A 17,936-nucleotide genomic window follows, 5' to 3' on the forward strand; every position below is an offset into this window, starting at 1 on the left:
TGGAAGCTCTGAGACGCAAAGGGTGTACCGCCGTGCCGTTAGTTCGGCACGGTGGTTTTTTTTGCCCCCTTTGCGTGGTTTTGCTTTAGGGTTTTTTGTAGACTGCAAAGTTCGCTTTACTGTCCTCGCTCTGTCCTAGAATATCGGGCCCCACTTTGCTGAATCTATTTCATCCCTACGTTTTGTCTTTTCATCTTACTCACAGTCATTATATGTGGGGGGCTGCCTTTTCCTTTGGGGAATTTCTCTGGGGCAAGTCAGGCCTATTTTTCTATCTTCAGGCTAGCTAGTTTCTTAGGCTGTGCCGAGTTGCCTAGGTAGTTGTTAGGCGCAATCCACAGCCGCTTTTAGTTGTGTTTAGGATAGGATCAGGTGTGCAGTCTACAGAGTTTCCACGTCTCAGAGCTCGTTCTTGTATTTTTGGGTATTTGTCAGATCACTGTGTGCGCTCTGATCGCTAAGCACACTGTGTTTCTGGATTGCCTTCATAACACCTGTCATTAGCAAACATAACACCTAACCCTAATTCTATCCCTAACCCTTATTCTATCCCTAACCCTAATTCTATCCCTAACCCTAATTCTATCCCTAACCCTAGTGGAAAAATAAAAATAAATATATTTTCTTTATTTCATTATTTTCCCTACCTATGGAACCTATCACAGTGATCAAAATGTACCTGGAATGAATGAATGAATGAATCTGCCAGCCGGCAGATTCGGCGGGCGCACTGCACCTGCCATTTTGGAAGATGGCGGCGCCCATGGCAGTAGACAGACGGACACCGGGAGGGACCCAGGGATTCGGGACGTGCGGGGGGTGGGATCGGAGCACGGGGGAAGCAGAGCACAGGACGGAGGGGAGAGGAGGGCAGTGGAGGACAGGACGGAGGGGAGGAAAGACTGATGGCGGCGGCAGATCGCCGCCGTCAGTTGGTGGCTGGGGGCAGATCACGGTCACCATCCATGGCCGATGGTATTGCAGCATCGGACAATGGCTGGATTGTAATATTTCACCAAGGTTCATTGGTGAAATATTACAACTGCTCTGATTGGCTGTTGAAACTGAAACAGCCAATCAGAGCGATTGTAGCCACGAAGGGGGGGGGGGGCAAAGCCACCCCCCCTGGACTCAAGTACAACTCCTCCTGTACCTGCAGGTCGGGTGACATTTGAGTTAACCTGTTCACCAGATCTGCAGGAGCGCGATCCTCCCATGATGCCACATATGCGTCACAGGTCGGATTTGCACCGACTTTCATGACGCATACGTGGCGTCACAGGTTGGGAAGAAAACACATTTTTTTCACCTTCACCAGTTCTCCAAAATAAGACTCCGTGCATTTGCCCAGACACGCCGATTCGTGAGACTTTTCGAAGCTGTTCTCTGGGCAGAGCCGTCAAGCAATCATTTAGAGCCTGTATTATCCGACAGACATCTTGTTCTTTTCCCTGAAACAAAAGTAAAACAGTGATCTCACTGTTTTAGAGGATGTGCAAGAGATATATATATATATATATATATATATATATATATATATATATATATATATATATATATAAAAAGTTGAGTGCCAGAATGTTGATAAAATAATAACAAAAAAAAAAAAGGAATGATTGTACTTATTTGTACCCAAAAGCTCTGTGTCTCCATCAATCGATACAGTGATGGTAAGCCACACATATACGTGACCGCTGCAGCTAGTCACTGTCCTCAGCTGGCATGTATGGTATTCCTAGTGATTAGCTGCAGTGGTAATCACTGTTTACAGCACGCCATCATAGTAGGAGTATGAACAGATGACTGCTAATTTTTTTCCCCAGAATTGTCCCATGTGCACATACAATTAAGGTTATGTTTTGTGCTAGCAGGGAACCCTAAGGGTATGTTCCCACAGTCAGTAAACGCTGCGGGTTGGACGCTGTGTACATCCACAGCGTCCAGATGTTACAGCATAGTGGAAGAGATTTCAAGAAATCCCATCTCCACTATGCGTGCAGCGGCATTCGCGGATCACCAGCGGAGACGGACATGCGGCACGTCTTTCCAGACTGCAGCATGTCAATTTATCTTGCGGAGACGCTGCGTCTCCACAAGAAAAATATCATCCGTCCAGTGTATTGTGTGCAGTGATTCCACACGGTTCAATGAACACATGTGGAATCACCTGTGTTCAATAGACGGCAGCGCTTCGTATGCAGCGAACATGTGCTGCGGCCAAAGCGCTGCCAATTACTGAACATCTGCACAAACCCTAAAATGTTCCAATTTAGAACAGATCAACTAATCGTTATAATTTTTAAAGGGAACCTGTCACCTCCAGAAGTGGCATTTACCTTGAGATAAATACCATTTAGATCCTGTTTAGCCAAGTACCGGAGCAGTGCGTACAAAGGGAGAAAAATGAATGTATATTCTCCCTGCAGCTGCTAACTTCCAGTTATTGGGGCGGTGTAGGAAGCGGTTAGAGTTACCGATCACTATACAGTATTGAGTTACCAATATACTATACACTATCGGCTGTGATCACTACTCGGCACATTGATTGACAGCCAGTTCTGCGGCATTTGTGTGCAGATCAGGCTGTCACTTAAAGCGCTGGGGGAGTGATCACAGCCGCTCTCACTGTATAGTGATCGGTGACCGCTCCCTACAGCGGCTGCAGGGAGAATAAACTTCCTTTTCTCCCTGTAGTCGCTTACCCAGTAAATTGGCTACACAGGATTAAACACTATTCACCAGCAGACTACCCCGGTATCTGTGTTTGTGGAGGTAACAGGTTCCTTTTAATTATTTTAATGGACAAAGGTCGTGTTTGTCTGATCTCCGATCCACACAGATTAGGCCACGTAGCACAGCCCCTGCAGAACATCTTTGTCATTTGCATGCTGCCAAAATCTGATGACAATGTGTCTGCCGCTGACTAACATTAGAGCCATTTTCCCACGATTGCGCGCTGCACTGATTGCTGCAGATCATCGCTAGGGGCATGTTCCCACACGGCTGATCTGCTGCAGACAGTTCTGATGTTGAATCCTAGATGCTGACACAGGTAGTTTACGCGGTGACTTTGGGACAATAAGGGTGCGCTCTTAGAACCCTATTTTACTGTCCGTGTTTAGAATTTTACTGTATAACGAAATCCAAAATTGCAGACCTATCAAAAGCAAATGATAGTCGAACACAACCTACGTTAAAGAGGTCGTCCAACTTTAAGGGATTAAAAAAAAAAATTCTTCCCAAAGAGTAAACGTCATTTTACTTTAATTTTCATAAATCAATAGTACACATGAAAAAAAGAAACTTTGTAATATATCTTATCAGAAAAATGTGTTACTTCCGCTGCTAGACTGGTGTCTAAAGGATAATATTTCTCCATGTGGAGCGTCACAAGCTAAGCCTGGCATACCAGAGTGAGGAGACTTATAAACCATGTATGCTCCTCTTGGATATCAAAATTTAGTATCACTGATTCCAATAGATGGCGCGAGAGTTCTAGTTCTCTTCCTTTCTAAAGAGAAAATTTGCATAGTTTCCCAGAGTATGCATGGCTTATAAGTCTCCTCAGTCTGAGATGCCAGGTTTAGCTTCTCACTCTCCACAAGGAGAAACGATATCCCTTAGAACCCAGTCCAGAGCCTCTCACCTAGCCAAATCAGATCTCGAACTTTGCGATGATGAAAGGCAATACCACGAAATTCTGGGTCTACAAACTGAGATTCTGATTTGGCTTTTATCAGACTGATTATTCAGTCTCAAAATTCAATTTCAAGATGCAAATTGTCTCTTCAGAGAGGAAGAGGACTAGAACTCTAGCGCCACCTATTGGTAGTTGCAATCGTTAACGTCAATATTGACTCTTTAACGAGCCTTGCCACAGGATAAAAGCCAAACCAGAATCTCAATTTGAAAATACCAATTTGGGCTATTGCCCCTCGTCAGCGTAAAGTATGAGATCTGATTTGGCTGTCTGAGAGACTAAGGCGGGGATCTAAGGGGTAACGTTTCTCCTTGTGGAGAGTGACACGTCAGAGTGAGGAGACTTATCAGCCGCAATGCTCCTCTGGGAAATGTGCAAATCGTCTCTTCAGCGCCACGTATAGGAAATAGCAATCCTAAAAGTCAGTATCGACCCTTTAAAGGGAACCTGTCAGCAGATTTTGCCGCTATAAGATGTGGCCACTGCCTTTCAGGGCTGATATACAGCGTTCTATAATGCTATATATAAGCCCCCGATCCGACCTGCAAGATAAGAAAAATAACTTTTATTATACTCACCGGGGGGGGGGCAGGTCCGGGTCCTCCCATCTTCTTATGATCCCCAGCATATTGCTCCTGCGCAGGCGTACTTATCTGTCCTGTTGAGGACAGAGCAAAGTACTGCAGTGCGCAGGCGCTTGGTATGGTCAGAGAGGCCCAGCACCTGCGCACTGCAGTACTTTGCTCTGCCCTCAACAGGACAGATAAGTACGCCTGCGCAGGAGCACTATGCTGGGGATCCATGAAGCAACAGGAGGGCGGCGATCATAAGAAGATGGGAGGACCTGGACCTGCGACACCCATCGGACCGGACCGCCCCCAGGTGAGTATAATAAAGCTTATTTTTCTTCACTTGCAGGTTGGACTGGGGGCTTTACTGTACAGCATTATAGAATGGGGTATATCAGCCCTGAAAGGCAGTGGCAAAATCTGCTGACAGGTTCCCTTTAACGAGTCTTGCCACATGACTTGGGCTATAAGCCAAACTAGAATCTCAATTTGCAGACAAGAGGCAGTGCCCCGAAACACCATGTCTGCAAATTGAGACTCTAGATTTCAATTTAAGGGGAAAATATGTCGGCAATAAATACAGACTTTCGCATTATTGAGAGAGGAGATGACAGTTGCTGCTCATAACATTCTATGGAAACTGTAACTGTGGTTTCAGAAGCGCTTGCAGCAGAATGTTCAGTGTCGGCCTCCAGCGCCTCACTTCTCCATAGAGGTGTAAAAGCACCAACTGCCATCTCAGTAATGGGAAAATCTGTCTGCAGGGAATGCATGAATTGAGAGTAAATGAGCAGTCCAGGAGGAGGAACAAAAAAAGGTATATTACCAAGTTGTTTCTTTTCAGGTGTACTATTGATTTATGAAACAAAAATTAAAATAGCGGTCACACTCTAAATGCAGATATTCTTGGGTAAAAATCATTAATAATGTTGCAGCACTTAACGTTGATAGTCTGTGCTGACTATTGCTGACTGTGGAATGAGTTAACGGAAAATCCATCAGTGAGCTCATTCCGACAGTCAGGAGAGATTGTAACTATAAGGGCTTGTTTCCACTTGCAAGAAACACGTCCGTGTCTCGCATGTGAAAATCAAGCTCTGGTGCCGGCACTTGGGAGCGGAGCGTGCGGCTCCATGTGTTCCTATGCGGCCGCACGCTCCGCTCTGGAGTGCCGGCGCCAGAGCTTGGTTTTCACATGCGAGATACGGACGTGTTTCTCGCAAGTGGAAACAAGCCCTAAGTATGTGCAGACGATCTGGAAGTGGCAGCACTTTGTGTGCAGAGCATGTCCGCTCCATCCAAAGCACTGCCGGCTATTGAACGCAGGTGAATCCGCATGCGATCACTGAACTGTGCGGAACCACCGCACCCAATACATTGTACGGGTGATAAATAGACATGCTGCAGTCTGGAAAGACGAGCCGCATGTCCGTCTCCACGGGTGAGCCGCAGGCGTCTCTGGACACACAGTGGAGATGGGATTTCTTGAAACCCCATTCACTATGCTGTAACATCTGGACGCTGCAAATGTACGCAACGTCCAACCTACAGCGTTTACTGCTCATGTGTCTTTTTCTGGGTTCCTCTCAGCTGTTTTAGTTGAACATGTTGGAAATAAAGAGTCTTTAAAAGGAACGCGGTGCAAAAGTTTTTCGCCAAACATTCTTGCATTTAAGTAAAAAAAAAAAGAATATATATACACACACATAGTTAGATCTGCATGTCACAGAGCAAAAACTCTATGAAGGCCAAGTTACAGGTCACATATGGGGCAACGTCCTAATATAGACTTGCATAAACCTGTCACCCTCCTGCAGCTGAAGGACTATTATTCCCAGCAAGCCCTGGAGCCTCCAGCCTCACCTGGGCTCCACACTCGCTCTCCAGCCCTGCTCTTGTGTCCCGGCTCTGGCCGTGCAGCACCTCCCGGGATGTGGGCTCCAGTAACACGGCCTTCACAGAGCTGGTGCCCACATCAATGCCCAGCACCAAGCAGTCCTTCCCGAGCTCCATGTGTAGGATCACTAGCACTGCCGGGCAGACACTGACAGCGGCTCAGCCCACTATCACCAGAAAGTCACTAAACGTCACTGTCCCCGGTACAGGCGCCATTTTCCTGAAGCTCAACCATGCAATTACTTACAGAAAAAAAGGCCTCATAAAAATGGCGTCTGAAGGCCAGCTCCGAGCCCGGCTCCTCCTCTGCTGCTGTGTCACGAGGTAAACAAGGAAGAAGGCGGGGCTTACTTACAATTGAGGAACTCGGGGCTGCATGGAGCGGCCGGTCCGCTGACAGACAGCGCTGGACGGAGGGCGCGCAGGTCAGTGTCCTGGACACAGTCTATGGAGGGGGCTGAGGTCAGGAGTTGAATAGGGGAATGATAAAGGCAGGGACAAGAGACTTCCTGTTTTTACATAGAGCAAAGAGAATAATTAGCTGGGTAGAAAAGGAAAAAGAGCAATGGTAAGAGCACAGTGCTGTATAATGTGATGACTGCAGTCTATCACCAGCATAAACACTTTGATGGGAGGAGGATGGTGATGAGGAGGAGAGCTTCTTTAAATGCCACTGTCACTATTGTGATCAAAGCTCGCTACTACTGATGGCGGCAGTATAACACGGCCACCAGCCGCGCTGCATGGAGCAGGCTCAGCTCCTGAATCCGCTCCATACGTGTACCGTGCATGAATGATGGCGGATGTACATTGTAGGTCGCCATTGGAAATCGGTATCGATTGGGCATTGGCACTTGCCCGGGTCTGCAGGGTGACGGCTGATGAGTCTGGGTCCCGGTCAGGACAAAATGTGAACGCTGCAGCTGATCAGTGGCGACTGATTGCCTGCGACGCCCTCGCCGGATGTTGATTCCAGTGGTGGCGCGTGGCACTGCTCTGGGAGCTCAGTCGCTTTTTTGTTTTTTTCCCACCCCTCTGAGCTCATTGGTAAAGTGTTATCCAGTCATGGACATCCCCTTTAAGTCCAGTAGGAATCACTGTAATGTAAGAGTCTACTGGAAGCAGCGGGTATTTGGAGATGAAGGTGGGGTGTCAGGGGTCCGCTTCTAAATATGTGTGATGGTAATTTCTTCTCCACACCTCAGAACAAGCCGTACAGCCATGGAGGCGACCCGAAATCCAAAGTCTGCGATACTCGCCCTCCTCTTACTCAGGTTATTGGTATTTAGCGGTGAGTAGTCCTGAATTAGCCCCCAATAACTGCAGACGGTGTCATTGCTGGACGTTGGCACTGAGAAGATGTTGTTGAGTTGCAGGTGCTGACAGCCCCCCATCATCGGCCGCGCTCCATGCGGAGAACACCATTTCTATCCCAGATGTCGTGACCATAGAAAATGGAAGCGTGAAAAACCTGAGCCTTACTGTAGAGTGAGTGTTCTGGAAATGATCATTACTATTATTATTATGCAGAACTTTGCTGGGAATATTTTGTGGTAGACTTGTTTTGTTTTCATGTCCTTTGTTTCTTTTTAAGTGGAAATAACAGAGAGAGTTATTTTACCTTTACACTTGTGTATTTTAAGCCAAAATCTGCAACTTTTTAAAAATCTTTATTGTCTTAGTCCTTAAAAATCACCCCAGAGTGCCGACCACGAGGAGCCTCACTATCTTGTAGCCTTCTGCTCACTGCAGTTTTCAGCTGTAATCCATCTCTAGAGAAGCGGGACAAATTATAGTCATTTTAATTACCATATTTTTGGGACCATAAGATGCACCTAGAAATTAGGAAAAAAAATGTGGTGAATTCTGTACTTAATATCCCCTATCCTGGTATATATGGTCTCCTCATCCCCATCCTTATAAACATGCCCCCCTCATACCTATCCTGGTATGCAGGGCCCCTATCTTGTCCTAGTATGCATGGCCCCGACCTTATCCTGGTATGCAGGGCCCCATCTCTTCCTACTATGCATGACCCCATCCTTATCCTGGTATGCAGGACCCCTATATCGTCCTAGTATGCATGACCCCATCCCTATCCTGGTATGCAGGACCCCTATCTCGTCCTAGTATGCATGGCCCCCATCCCTATCCTGGTATGCATGGCCCCATCCCTATCCTGGTATGCAGGACCCCATCCCTATCCTGGTATGCAGGACCCCTATCTCGTCCAAGTATGCATGGCCCCATCCCTACCCTGGTATGCAGGGCCCCTATCTCGTCCTAGTATGCATGGCCCCCATCCCTATCCTGGTATGCATGGCCCCATCCCTATCCTGGTATGCAGGACCCCTATCTCGTCCAAGTATGCATGACCCCATCTCTTCCTAGTATGACCCCGTCCCTATCCTGGTATGCAGGGCCCCTATCTTGTCCTAGTATGCAGGGCCCCATCCCTATCCTTGTATGCAGGGCCTCATCCCTATCCTGGTATGCAGGGCCCCATCTCTTCCTAGTATGCATGGGCCCATCCCTATCCTGGTATGCAGGGCCCCATCTCTTTCTAGTATGCATGGCCCCATCCCTATCCTGGTATGCAGGGCCCCATCTCTTCCTAGTATGCATGGCCCCATCCCTATCCTGGTATGCAGGGCCCCATCTCTTTCTAGTATGCATGGCCCCATCCCTATCCTGGTATGCAGGGCCCCATCTCTTCCTAGTATGCATGGCCCCATCCCTATCCTGGTATGCAGGGCCCCATCTCTTCCTAGCATGCATGGTCCCATCCATATCCTGGTATGAAGGGCCCCATCCTTAACCTGGTATGATTGGCAACCATCCCGGTTCTGGTATGCATGACAGTAATGCGCACGGTGTCAGCCATCGGCTTCCTGCCGTTGCCGGCGTTCACGTGTGCTTCTACTTAAGAGAAATTAATATTCACCTCTCTGGGCGTGGAGAGAGGTGAATATGTATTTCTCTTAAGTAGCGGCACATGTGAGCACTGCCGGCAGTGGCAGGAAGCTGACGGCTGACACTGTGCACACTACTGAAGAGCAATGAATACTCACTGCTCTCCGCGCACACAGCCCCGGCGTGCAGATCAGTAAGTATACCGGCAGCTGCCCTTCAGCTTGCAAGCAGCGTATGACATCCCTGCCAAGCATAAAGCAGCTGCTGGCTTCGGAACAAGATGCTGCAAGGGAGCACCGGGAAGGTAAGTGTAATTTTTTTTATTTTTATGTTTTCTGATGGGGCCAATCATACCAAGGCGCTATTAAAGAGAAATGAATATTCATTGCCCTCATTCATTTCTCTTTAGCAGCGGGCACATGAATTATCTGCAGCCTCCGGCTCCAGCCTCCTGTGACCCACCACAGAAAGAGCAGGTACATCTGGACTATAAGACGCACCCCCCATTTTCCTCCACATTTTTGGAGGAAAAAAAGTGCGTCTTATAGTCTGAAAAATACGGTAAGTATTTAATTGAAGTATATATTTTTTTAATTGGAGGAGACCAATGTTTTGTGCCAGTGAGGGACCTATATAGGCAGTATCCCTCGCTGGTGTGCTGGGTGTTGGGCACTACTTGAACAATTGGGTTATTAGACAGACTATAGTGATGGCCTGAATAGTTTTGCTCATAAACTTTGCACGCAGCGATATTTTATGTCGGCATTTTTTATTTTTACAGTTCTTCATTGAATGAAACTGTTCTTTTTACTTTCAACATTACGTATTCTTCAAAGAACAGCACGATTGTCCGTCTTCCAGCAGAAGTAAGTAATGTGCAGACGTACGGCTGACACCGCCGGGTGAAGAGTCAGCGGTGATGGGGTTTATTGCCAAACACATTGAGAGAATTGCATCCTATAAGAACCAGTCAGATTCCAGTTCTCAATATTCAGAGGATACATACGATGCATTTGGAAATCTGCAGTTGGCAAACAGTTTTTATAAAGCTCCACTAATGTGACTGAATTTACTTAAAATTATAACATTTATCTTGACTCCCATTTATCTCGGTGCATCTGCCTACTTTAATGGGTTGTTCATAAGCAACACTTATCACCTTTGCAAAGGACAGGTAAAGTACTCTAGCACCCCCACTGATTGAGGTCCCTGAATGAGAGGAGCGGTAGTGAGCATGTGCGACCACTGCTTCATGTGCTGTCTATAGGTGCGCTGGTCGCACATGCTCACTACGGCTCCATTCACATAGGGGAATTCTTTAATCGTTTGGGGGCTCAGCAGCAATCATACATTTATTATCTATCCTGTGCATGGGTTATAAATAATGTTTTATAAGGTTACCCCCTAAGCAGCATTCATCACCTAACCATAGGATAGTTGCTGACATTTCTAGCTATTCACATTTATCACTCATCCACTGATCAGATATATGATGTATACTAAGGATGAGCCATCAATGTAAAAATCCCGTACAATCCCTTTAGCTATCGGTCGATAGGCGATAAATCTTCAAATCAAGAGGATGCAGATGTGCATTATCCGGCCGCGGCCTCTGTACTGTTGACAGAGCTGGAACTGAGCATCGGCACTGGGCACAGCTGACTGGTGGGGATTCCGGATGTCACCCCCCACTGGTCAGATATTGATGGAAGATCCTAAGGATAGGCCATCAATGTAAAAGTCCCAAGCAGACGCTTTAATAAATAATTGTATCATTAGTGGGGGCCATAAGCTGGGGAACTATAGGGATCATGAGAACAGGGGTCTCAAAGTCCCTATGTGGCCATTTACTACCATCGGTCCATGAAAGTGGTAGAGTGCGTGCATGACCGTGAGCAGTGAATGGGAGCGGTGGTCACATAGAGAACTTTGGCATCCCCGTTCTCGTGCCTGCTGGCACTCTGACCGGTCGGTGCCAGGCTGCTTTAGTTTAGGTCGATTTATGGAATAAGGCAGCAAGTTACAGCTGGAAATGTGAACAAAACACAAAAAACCTTGTTATATAGGATACAATAGGAGCTATGAATAACCTTATATATTATATAGATGTATGTATATATATAATGTTAGAATATTAGTAAAAAACAGAAGCAGCACTCCAAAAAGTAGTTTCAAAATAGGGTAGACTTTATTAGGTCCACATGGCGCGGCGACGTTTCGGCTATAAGTCCTTTTCATATACGGTATATATATTTCAGCTGAGTCGTCCCCTTTACCAAATATACTTGATATATTATTGTCTGACAATGTTATGTATTTGCTAAGCACAGTAGGATAACAGACTGAAACAGGAAGGAAGAAGAGCAACATTTTATCTTTGTTCTGTTTCTTTACCACTTTTGATCGGTGCCGTTTCCCTTTACTGGACTTCCTTTACAGAGCGACATGTCGTGCGCCCCGGCCAATACTAGGACCTGATAGACCATTATTTAGTGCCGTCTGGGTAATTTTGAGGTTCTGATCACAACGGTGTTTTGGGCTTCTGTATACACAGCACTGTACGCCGCTCTATTTGTCCCATAAGTGGATGGGCAAGATGACAGAAACCTGATGTACCTCGTTGTAATGAACGCTGTTGGGGTCCATCACATGAGGAATAAAGCACGTCTGTACTTTTGTTGTTCTGTTTCATCATGGTAATTACCTAATGCTAGTGTGAACAGAGCCGAACCTGCGGTGCGAGTATGATGACATCAGGGATTTTCACCAGCTGTATGTGTTGTACCCCTAGTGAAAATGCTGAGCATGGAAACTTCGGAGAGCGATCACTGATGATGGAGCCACGTGGTCTCTCACTTCTCATTCATGCGTATCCGATAAGTGTTAGCTCGTTGTTCACCACCAAATGTGAGAATGTGGAAACATTGTACATAAACTACCAGTGAGGTGCTTGGGTGATGCACCTCGGGATGATAGAGCAGGTCCTAGGGTTTGTCTCCAGCATTATCCGAGGTTTGCATTTCTAGACTCACATGAGTAAGTAACATCACAGACTGCACTATATGAGAAAGGTGTAAGAAATTGTTCACATTACGATGCTGCCATCCACCGAGGGACTACACTTGGAAAACACGCAGCAAATTATTCGGTGGATCCAGAAGTAGAGCAACTGTGCTATCGACCAACTTTAAGAAAGAGAAAAGTTTTTTTATATTTAGCTTTATTGTACTTTTCTCCAGTCACCTTCCACGACAGCGGTACTGGAGGATGTCTCCCCGCCCTAATGGGGGACAGGAAACACAAAGAGGTTAAATACCCTCCCCTTCCTGCCACCTCCAGTGTTTTTCCTGTCCCCTATGGGGCATGAAGAGGTCCTGCGGTAGTGCTGCCGTGGCCGGCGATCGGAGCACTTAAACCTTACCTAGCCGGGCAGCCTGGGTCGGGATGTTTCTCCTTCCTGCGGCGCTGCTCCCGTCTCCTCACACGGTGTGAACTTGGGACCGCTCCTCCCACGCTCCTTCGGGAGTAAAGCGGAGCAGTGTTGTGTGGCCGGGGTCCCCGCACGGCTCCCCGGCATTCCTCCTCTCCTGCTGGCCGGAAACGGTGGACGCGCGAACCGGAAGTACCCGAACTTCCGGTTCACAGCATGTGCGTTCCAGCGGTGGAGCGCACGCGCGTCTGAAAGCAAATCTGATGGGGCATAGCGGTTTTTTTCCCCTACGCCTGGGACCGGGAGGAGGAGCACAAGATTGGACGCAGCTTCCACGGTATTTAACCCTGGTAGATCACCTCCAGGTAAGGCCCCCTGTCTGTCTGTCTGGACTGCAGTACTGACCATGGAAGGTGACAGACCTGTCTCTGCTTCTGCCGAGCCCTGCGTCTTCCCTCCTACCGTGAGTAGTGGGTCAGGTCCCTCTATCCCTGTATTCTTTAGGGTGCTATATACTTAGTCCCCCTTCTCTCTCTTTTTTAGGGAGACAAGGCCTCTGCCCCTAGGAAGGACAGATCTTCCAAGAAATCGGAAGATCGGAAATGTGGTGTTTGTTCATCAAAGCTACCTTCTTCATACAAGAAGAAACTTTGCCAGCCCTGCACTGATGAAGTATTACGCTCGGAACAGCCATCCTTGTTCGAGAGCATTAAATCCCTCATTAAACAGGAAGTTCAGTCCTCGGTATCGGCCCTTTCCCAGTCTCTGTTACCTCCGCCACCTCCTCCTAAAAAGAGGAAGATGGCATCTGATTCAGACTCTGGTGAACTTCATTCCTCCGGCTCGGAGGATTTGTGGGAGAATGAGGGCTTCACTTCCACCCCCAAAGAGGAAAGTAAAAAATACTATTTTTCCTCAGAAGACATACATGAATTAATTAGTATGGTCAGGGGGACAATGGGCGTTGAGGAGGAAGAGGAGAAACCATCAGTGCAGGATGAGATGTTCGGTGGGTTAAAACCTAAAAAATTAAAGGGGTTTCCTATACACGAGAATGTACAGTCTCATTCTTCGTGAATGGGAATCGCCCGAGAAGGGACTTACTGTTCCCTCTGAACTAAAAAATCGTTTCTCTCTCGATGGAGACGTCTCTCTGTGGGATACCCCTAAGGTAGATGTACAAGTCTCTAGAGTATCAAAAAAGACAACCCTCCCTTTCGAGGATTCTTCCCAACTCAGAGACCCTATGGACCGCAAAACGGAGAGTTTACTAAGAAGATCTTGGGAGACTTCCACCAATCTCCTTAAAACAAACATTGCGTCCACCTGCGTGGCTAGATCCCTATTCCGTTGGCTCCGCACGCTTGAAGATCACCTTGCCCAGGGAACATCTAGGGAAGTAATCTTAGATTCCCTCCCTCTTCTCCAGAAAGCTACGGGCTTCCTCGCCGATGCTTCGGCAGAGTCCGTTAGAGTGGCTGCTAAGTCTGCAGTTCTCTCTAACTCAGCCAGAAGAGCTCTATGTCTTGGAGTGGGGACATAACGTCCAAAACAAAGCTCTGTGCCATTCCCTTTTAGGGCCGCTATCTATTCGGGCAGGCTCTGGATGATATACTGGAAAAGGCAACAGACAAGAAAAAATCGCTTCCTGAACAGAGGAATCCGAAAAAACGTTTTTTTCGTCCCTCAAAAGAACAACCCTTCCAACGAGAGTTCAAAGGGAAAGGCAAGTCAGGACGCTGGAGCTATCCTAAAGGGGGGAAGGGTAGGAACATCCTGGTTCCCCAGTCCCAGCAAGCCCCGGACAAGCAGTGACTACGCCCAGGGCGTCGGGGGTCGTCTCTCGAGCTTCATCAACCAGTGGAGTTCCATTTCGTTGAACCAGTGGGTACTCGACACTATTCAGAATGGACTAAAATTAGAGTTCGAGAGCCCTCCCCCTCATCACATAAAGATAACCTCATTACAGAGTCTCAGCCCTCAGGGCGCATTCCTTTCCGAACTTCAAGAGTTACTCCAGGCAGGAGTAATTTCCCCAGTACCTCAACAAGAAATGGGCAGAGGACATTATTCCCACCTGTTTCTGATCACGAAACCTTCGGGAAAGCACCGAATAATAATCAACTTGAAACCTCTGAATCGAGTAATAACCTACAGGAGGTTCAAGATGGAGTTGGTCAAAACAGCGATCCCTCTGATAGGACAGGACTGGGTGATGGCTACGGTGGATCTGAGGGACGCTTATTACCACGTCCCAATCCATCCAGAATTCCGGAAATACCTAAGATTCGCAATATCTCAGGATCGGGAGATAGTACACTATCAGTTCAACTCCCTTCCCTTCGGAATCGCCTCAGCTCCCAGAGTCTTTACAAAGATCATGACAGAAGCCATTATATTCATTCGTCTTCAAGGGATCTGCATAGTACCCTATCTAGACAATCTACTCATTGTCGCTCCTGCAGTCTCCCGCCTCAGTGCAGACTTAACAAAATCTCTAGAAATCCTAAAGTCATTGGGTTGGATCCCGAATCTAGAGAAATCGGACCTACTTCCCTCCAAGAGGAAGAAGTTCCTAGGGGTCCTTCTGAACTCGGAGTTGAGGAGATCCTTTCTGCCCAGAGAACGTCAACTCGATCTGGTACAGAAGATAACAGCATTCAGAACCCTGAAGGCTCCTACTCTGCGACATTCCATGTCTATTCTGGGATGTTCTAGCGCTGCAGTGTGCTGCCTTATTTACTTAACTATATACGAGTTGGCGACTCTAGGTTCAGCACCTGTTCACACTGAGTCTATATTTGGATGTGCCGGTCAGGTTTTTGAAATGTATTCTCTAGCCTTCTGATCGTGCACTCCGCCTCCTAGCCACAGGTGTTTTAATTACAGCAGGTCCAATACCCCTCCACAGAGAGAGATAATTTTAGTCTAGAAAGAGGTTTCACATGTACCCATTCAGATGGAGACGTTTATTCTCAGCGAGGTAAGGCAAGTGTAGGACCTGGTATAAGAGAGATGCCGTAAAGGGGCTACCAGGTACACATAAAATTGGCCATTTTTATGCGCTAAACGCTCTCATTTTTCATATTTCTAGTGCAGTAATGCAGTTCAAATTTCGTTTTTCAAGTTTGTATGTTCTAGCGCTGCAGTGTGCTGCCTTATTTACTTAACTATTCTGGGATCTCTAACATCTTGTATCCAGATGGTATCTTGGGCCCAAGCCCACACGAGAGTCCTCCAAACCCATGTCCTATCATCCTGGGACAGACAGCAGAGTTCTCTTTCCAAGAGAATTTCCCTCCCCAATCATGTCAAGGCATCCCTGACATGGTGGCTACGGCTCCGAAACCTCCAACGGGGGGTCAGTTGGGACCAGGTCCCGCTAAAGACACTCACATCGGACGCCAGTCAAAGGGAATGGGGAGCTATAGTCGAGGGAACTGATTTCCAGGGCACCTGGGCCCCAGACATCAGAGCAAGCTCTTCAAACTTCAGAGAACTGAAGGCGGTGAAAGAGGCGTTAAAAGCCGCATCCTTTATTGTTCGGGGACATCATGTCAGAATATATTCTGACAATATGACCACAGTAGCATACCTTCGTCATCAGGGAGGCACAAGATTCAAGAAACTAAAAACCTTAGCCTCAAACATTTTTTTCTGGGCAGAGAGGCACCTCCTCTCTATTTCGGCAGTTCACCTGAAAGGGTCGGCCAATACCCAGGCAGATTTCATGAGCAGAAGGGATGTACATCCAGGGGAATGGTGTCTGGACCAGGAGGTCTTCCTCTCCCTGATATCCAAATGGGGGATCCCAGAAGTGGACCTTTTTGCCAACAGTCAGAATGCCAAGCTGCAAACATATTTCTCCCTAAATATGGCAGACAGAGCACTGGGCATGGATGCGTTCTCTCACCCGTGGAGGTTCAACCTCGTCTATGCCTTTCCTCCGATCCCATTGCTATCAAAAACTCTACAGAAGATCCGCTCGGAGCGAGTTACAGCGATTCTAATCGCGCCAACATGGGCGGGGAGGAGTTGGTACAGCGCCCTGTTAGACATGGCTCAGGAAGGTCCAGTATGTCTACCTTAGAAGGAGAATCTTCTTCATCAAGGGCCTTTGCTGCATCCAAACCTTCACAGGTTAAATCTTTCAGCATTGCTTCTGAAGCCGAAATACTAAAGGCAAGAGGTCTCTCAGATGAAGTAATTCATACTCTCCAAAACAGTAGAAAACCCATAACTAATGCAATTTATGCCAAAATCTGGAAGAAGTTTTCATCGTGGTATCTTCCAGATATTCCAGACCCATTTCATCCAAATATTGCCAAAATTCTGGACTTCTTGCAAAGGGGTCTAGATTTGGGTCTTAGGCCCAATACGTTAAAGGTACAAATTTCAGCACTTAGCTCCTATTTTTACCAGGAACTAGCCAAACATCGGTGGATCAGACGTTTTATAACTTCAGCGAGTAGAATCCACCCCAGAGTTCTCAACAATACTCCTCCTTGGGACCTTAACCCCTTAGTGACAGAGTCAATTTGGTACTTAATGACCAGGCCAATTTTTGCAATTCTGACCACTGTCACTTTATGAGGTTATAACTCTAGAACGCTTCAACGGATCCCGCTGATTCTGAGGTTGTTTTTTCGTGACATATTGTACTTCATGTTAGTGGTAACATTTCTTCGATATTACTTGCGATTATTTATGAAAAAAACGGAAATATGGCGAAAATTTTTAAAATTTTGCAATTTTCAAACTTTGTATTTTTATGCCCTTAAATCAGAGAGATATGTCATGAAAAATAGTTAATAAATAACATTTCCCACATGTCTACTTTACATCAGCATAATTTTGGAAACAAAATTTTTTTTTGTTAGGGAGTTATAAGGGTTAAAAGTTGACCAGCAATTTCTCATTTTTACAACACCATTTTTTTTTTAGGGACCACATCACATTTGAAGTCATTTTGAGGGGTCTATATGATAGAAAATAATGAAGTGTGACACCATTCTAAAAACTACACCCCTCAAGGTTCTCAAAACCACATTCAAGAAGTTTATTAACCCTTTACGTGCTTCACAGGAACTGAAACAATGTGGAAGGAAAAAATGAACATTTAACTTTTTTTTGCAAACATCTTAATTCAGAACCATTTTTTTTATTTTCACAAGTGTAAAAACAGAAATGTAACCATAAATTTTGTTATGCAATTTCTCCTGAATACGCCAATACCCCATATGTGGGGGTAAACCACTGTTAGGGCGCACCGCAGAACTTAGAAGTGAAGGAGCGCCGTTTGACTTTTTCAATGCAGAATTGGCTGGAATTGAGATCGGACACCATGTCACATTTAGAGAGCCCCTGATGTGCCTAAACAGTGGAAACTCCCCACAAGTGACACCATTTTGGAAACTAGACCCCTTAA

General features: G+C 46.6%; 2 protein-coding genes across 2 annotated transcripts in view; one reads left to right on the forward strand and one right to left on the reverse strand.

Annotated features, from left to right (window-relative positions):
• SHPK (sedoheptulokinase) overlaps window positions 1–6,350 on the reverse strand; it is a 45,360-nt gene extending 39,010 nt beyond the window's left edge. The window contains exons 1-2 of the mRNA XM_069761085.1: window positions 6,133–6,350; window positions 1,310–1,451 (exon numbers count right to left, since the gene is read on the reverse strand). Coding sequence (XP_069617186.1) covers window positions 1,310–1,451; window positions 6,133–6,282 — 292 coding nt within the window. The 5' untranslated portion in view covers window positions 6,283–6,350. The remainder of the gene's footprint in view (window positions 1–1,309; window positions 1,452–6,132) is intronic.
• A 151-nt stretch (window positions 6,351–6,501) lies between these two features.
• Window positions 6,502–17,936, forward strand: part of CTNS (cystinosin, lysosomal cystine transporter) — a 31,552-nt gene continuing 20,117 nt past the window's right edge. The window contains exons 1-4 of the mRNA XM_069761086.1: window positions 6,502–6,590; window positions 7,371–7,456; window positions 7,542–7,653; window positions 9,860–9,944. Of these exons, the coding sequence (XP_069617187.1) occupies window positions 7,387–7,456; window positions 7,542–7,653; window positions 9,860–9,944 (267 nt within the window). The 5' untranslated portion in view covers window positions 6,502–6,590; window positions 7,371–7,386. The remainder of the gene's footprint in view (window positions 6,591–7,370; window positions 7,457–7,541; window positions 7,654–9,859; window positions 9,945–17,936) is intronic.

The sequence above is a fragment of the Ranitomeya imitator genome, chromosome 3 (genome assembly GCF_032444005.1).
Source record: "Ranitomeya imitator isolate aRanImi1 chromosome 3, aRanImi1.pri, whole genome shotgun sequence".
NCBI lineage: Eukaryota > Metazoa > Chordata > Amphibia > Anura > Dendrobatidae > Ranitomeya > Ranitomeya imitator.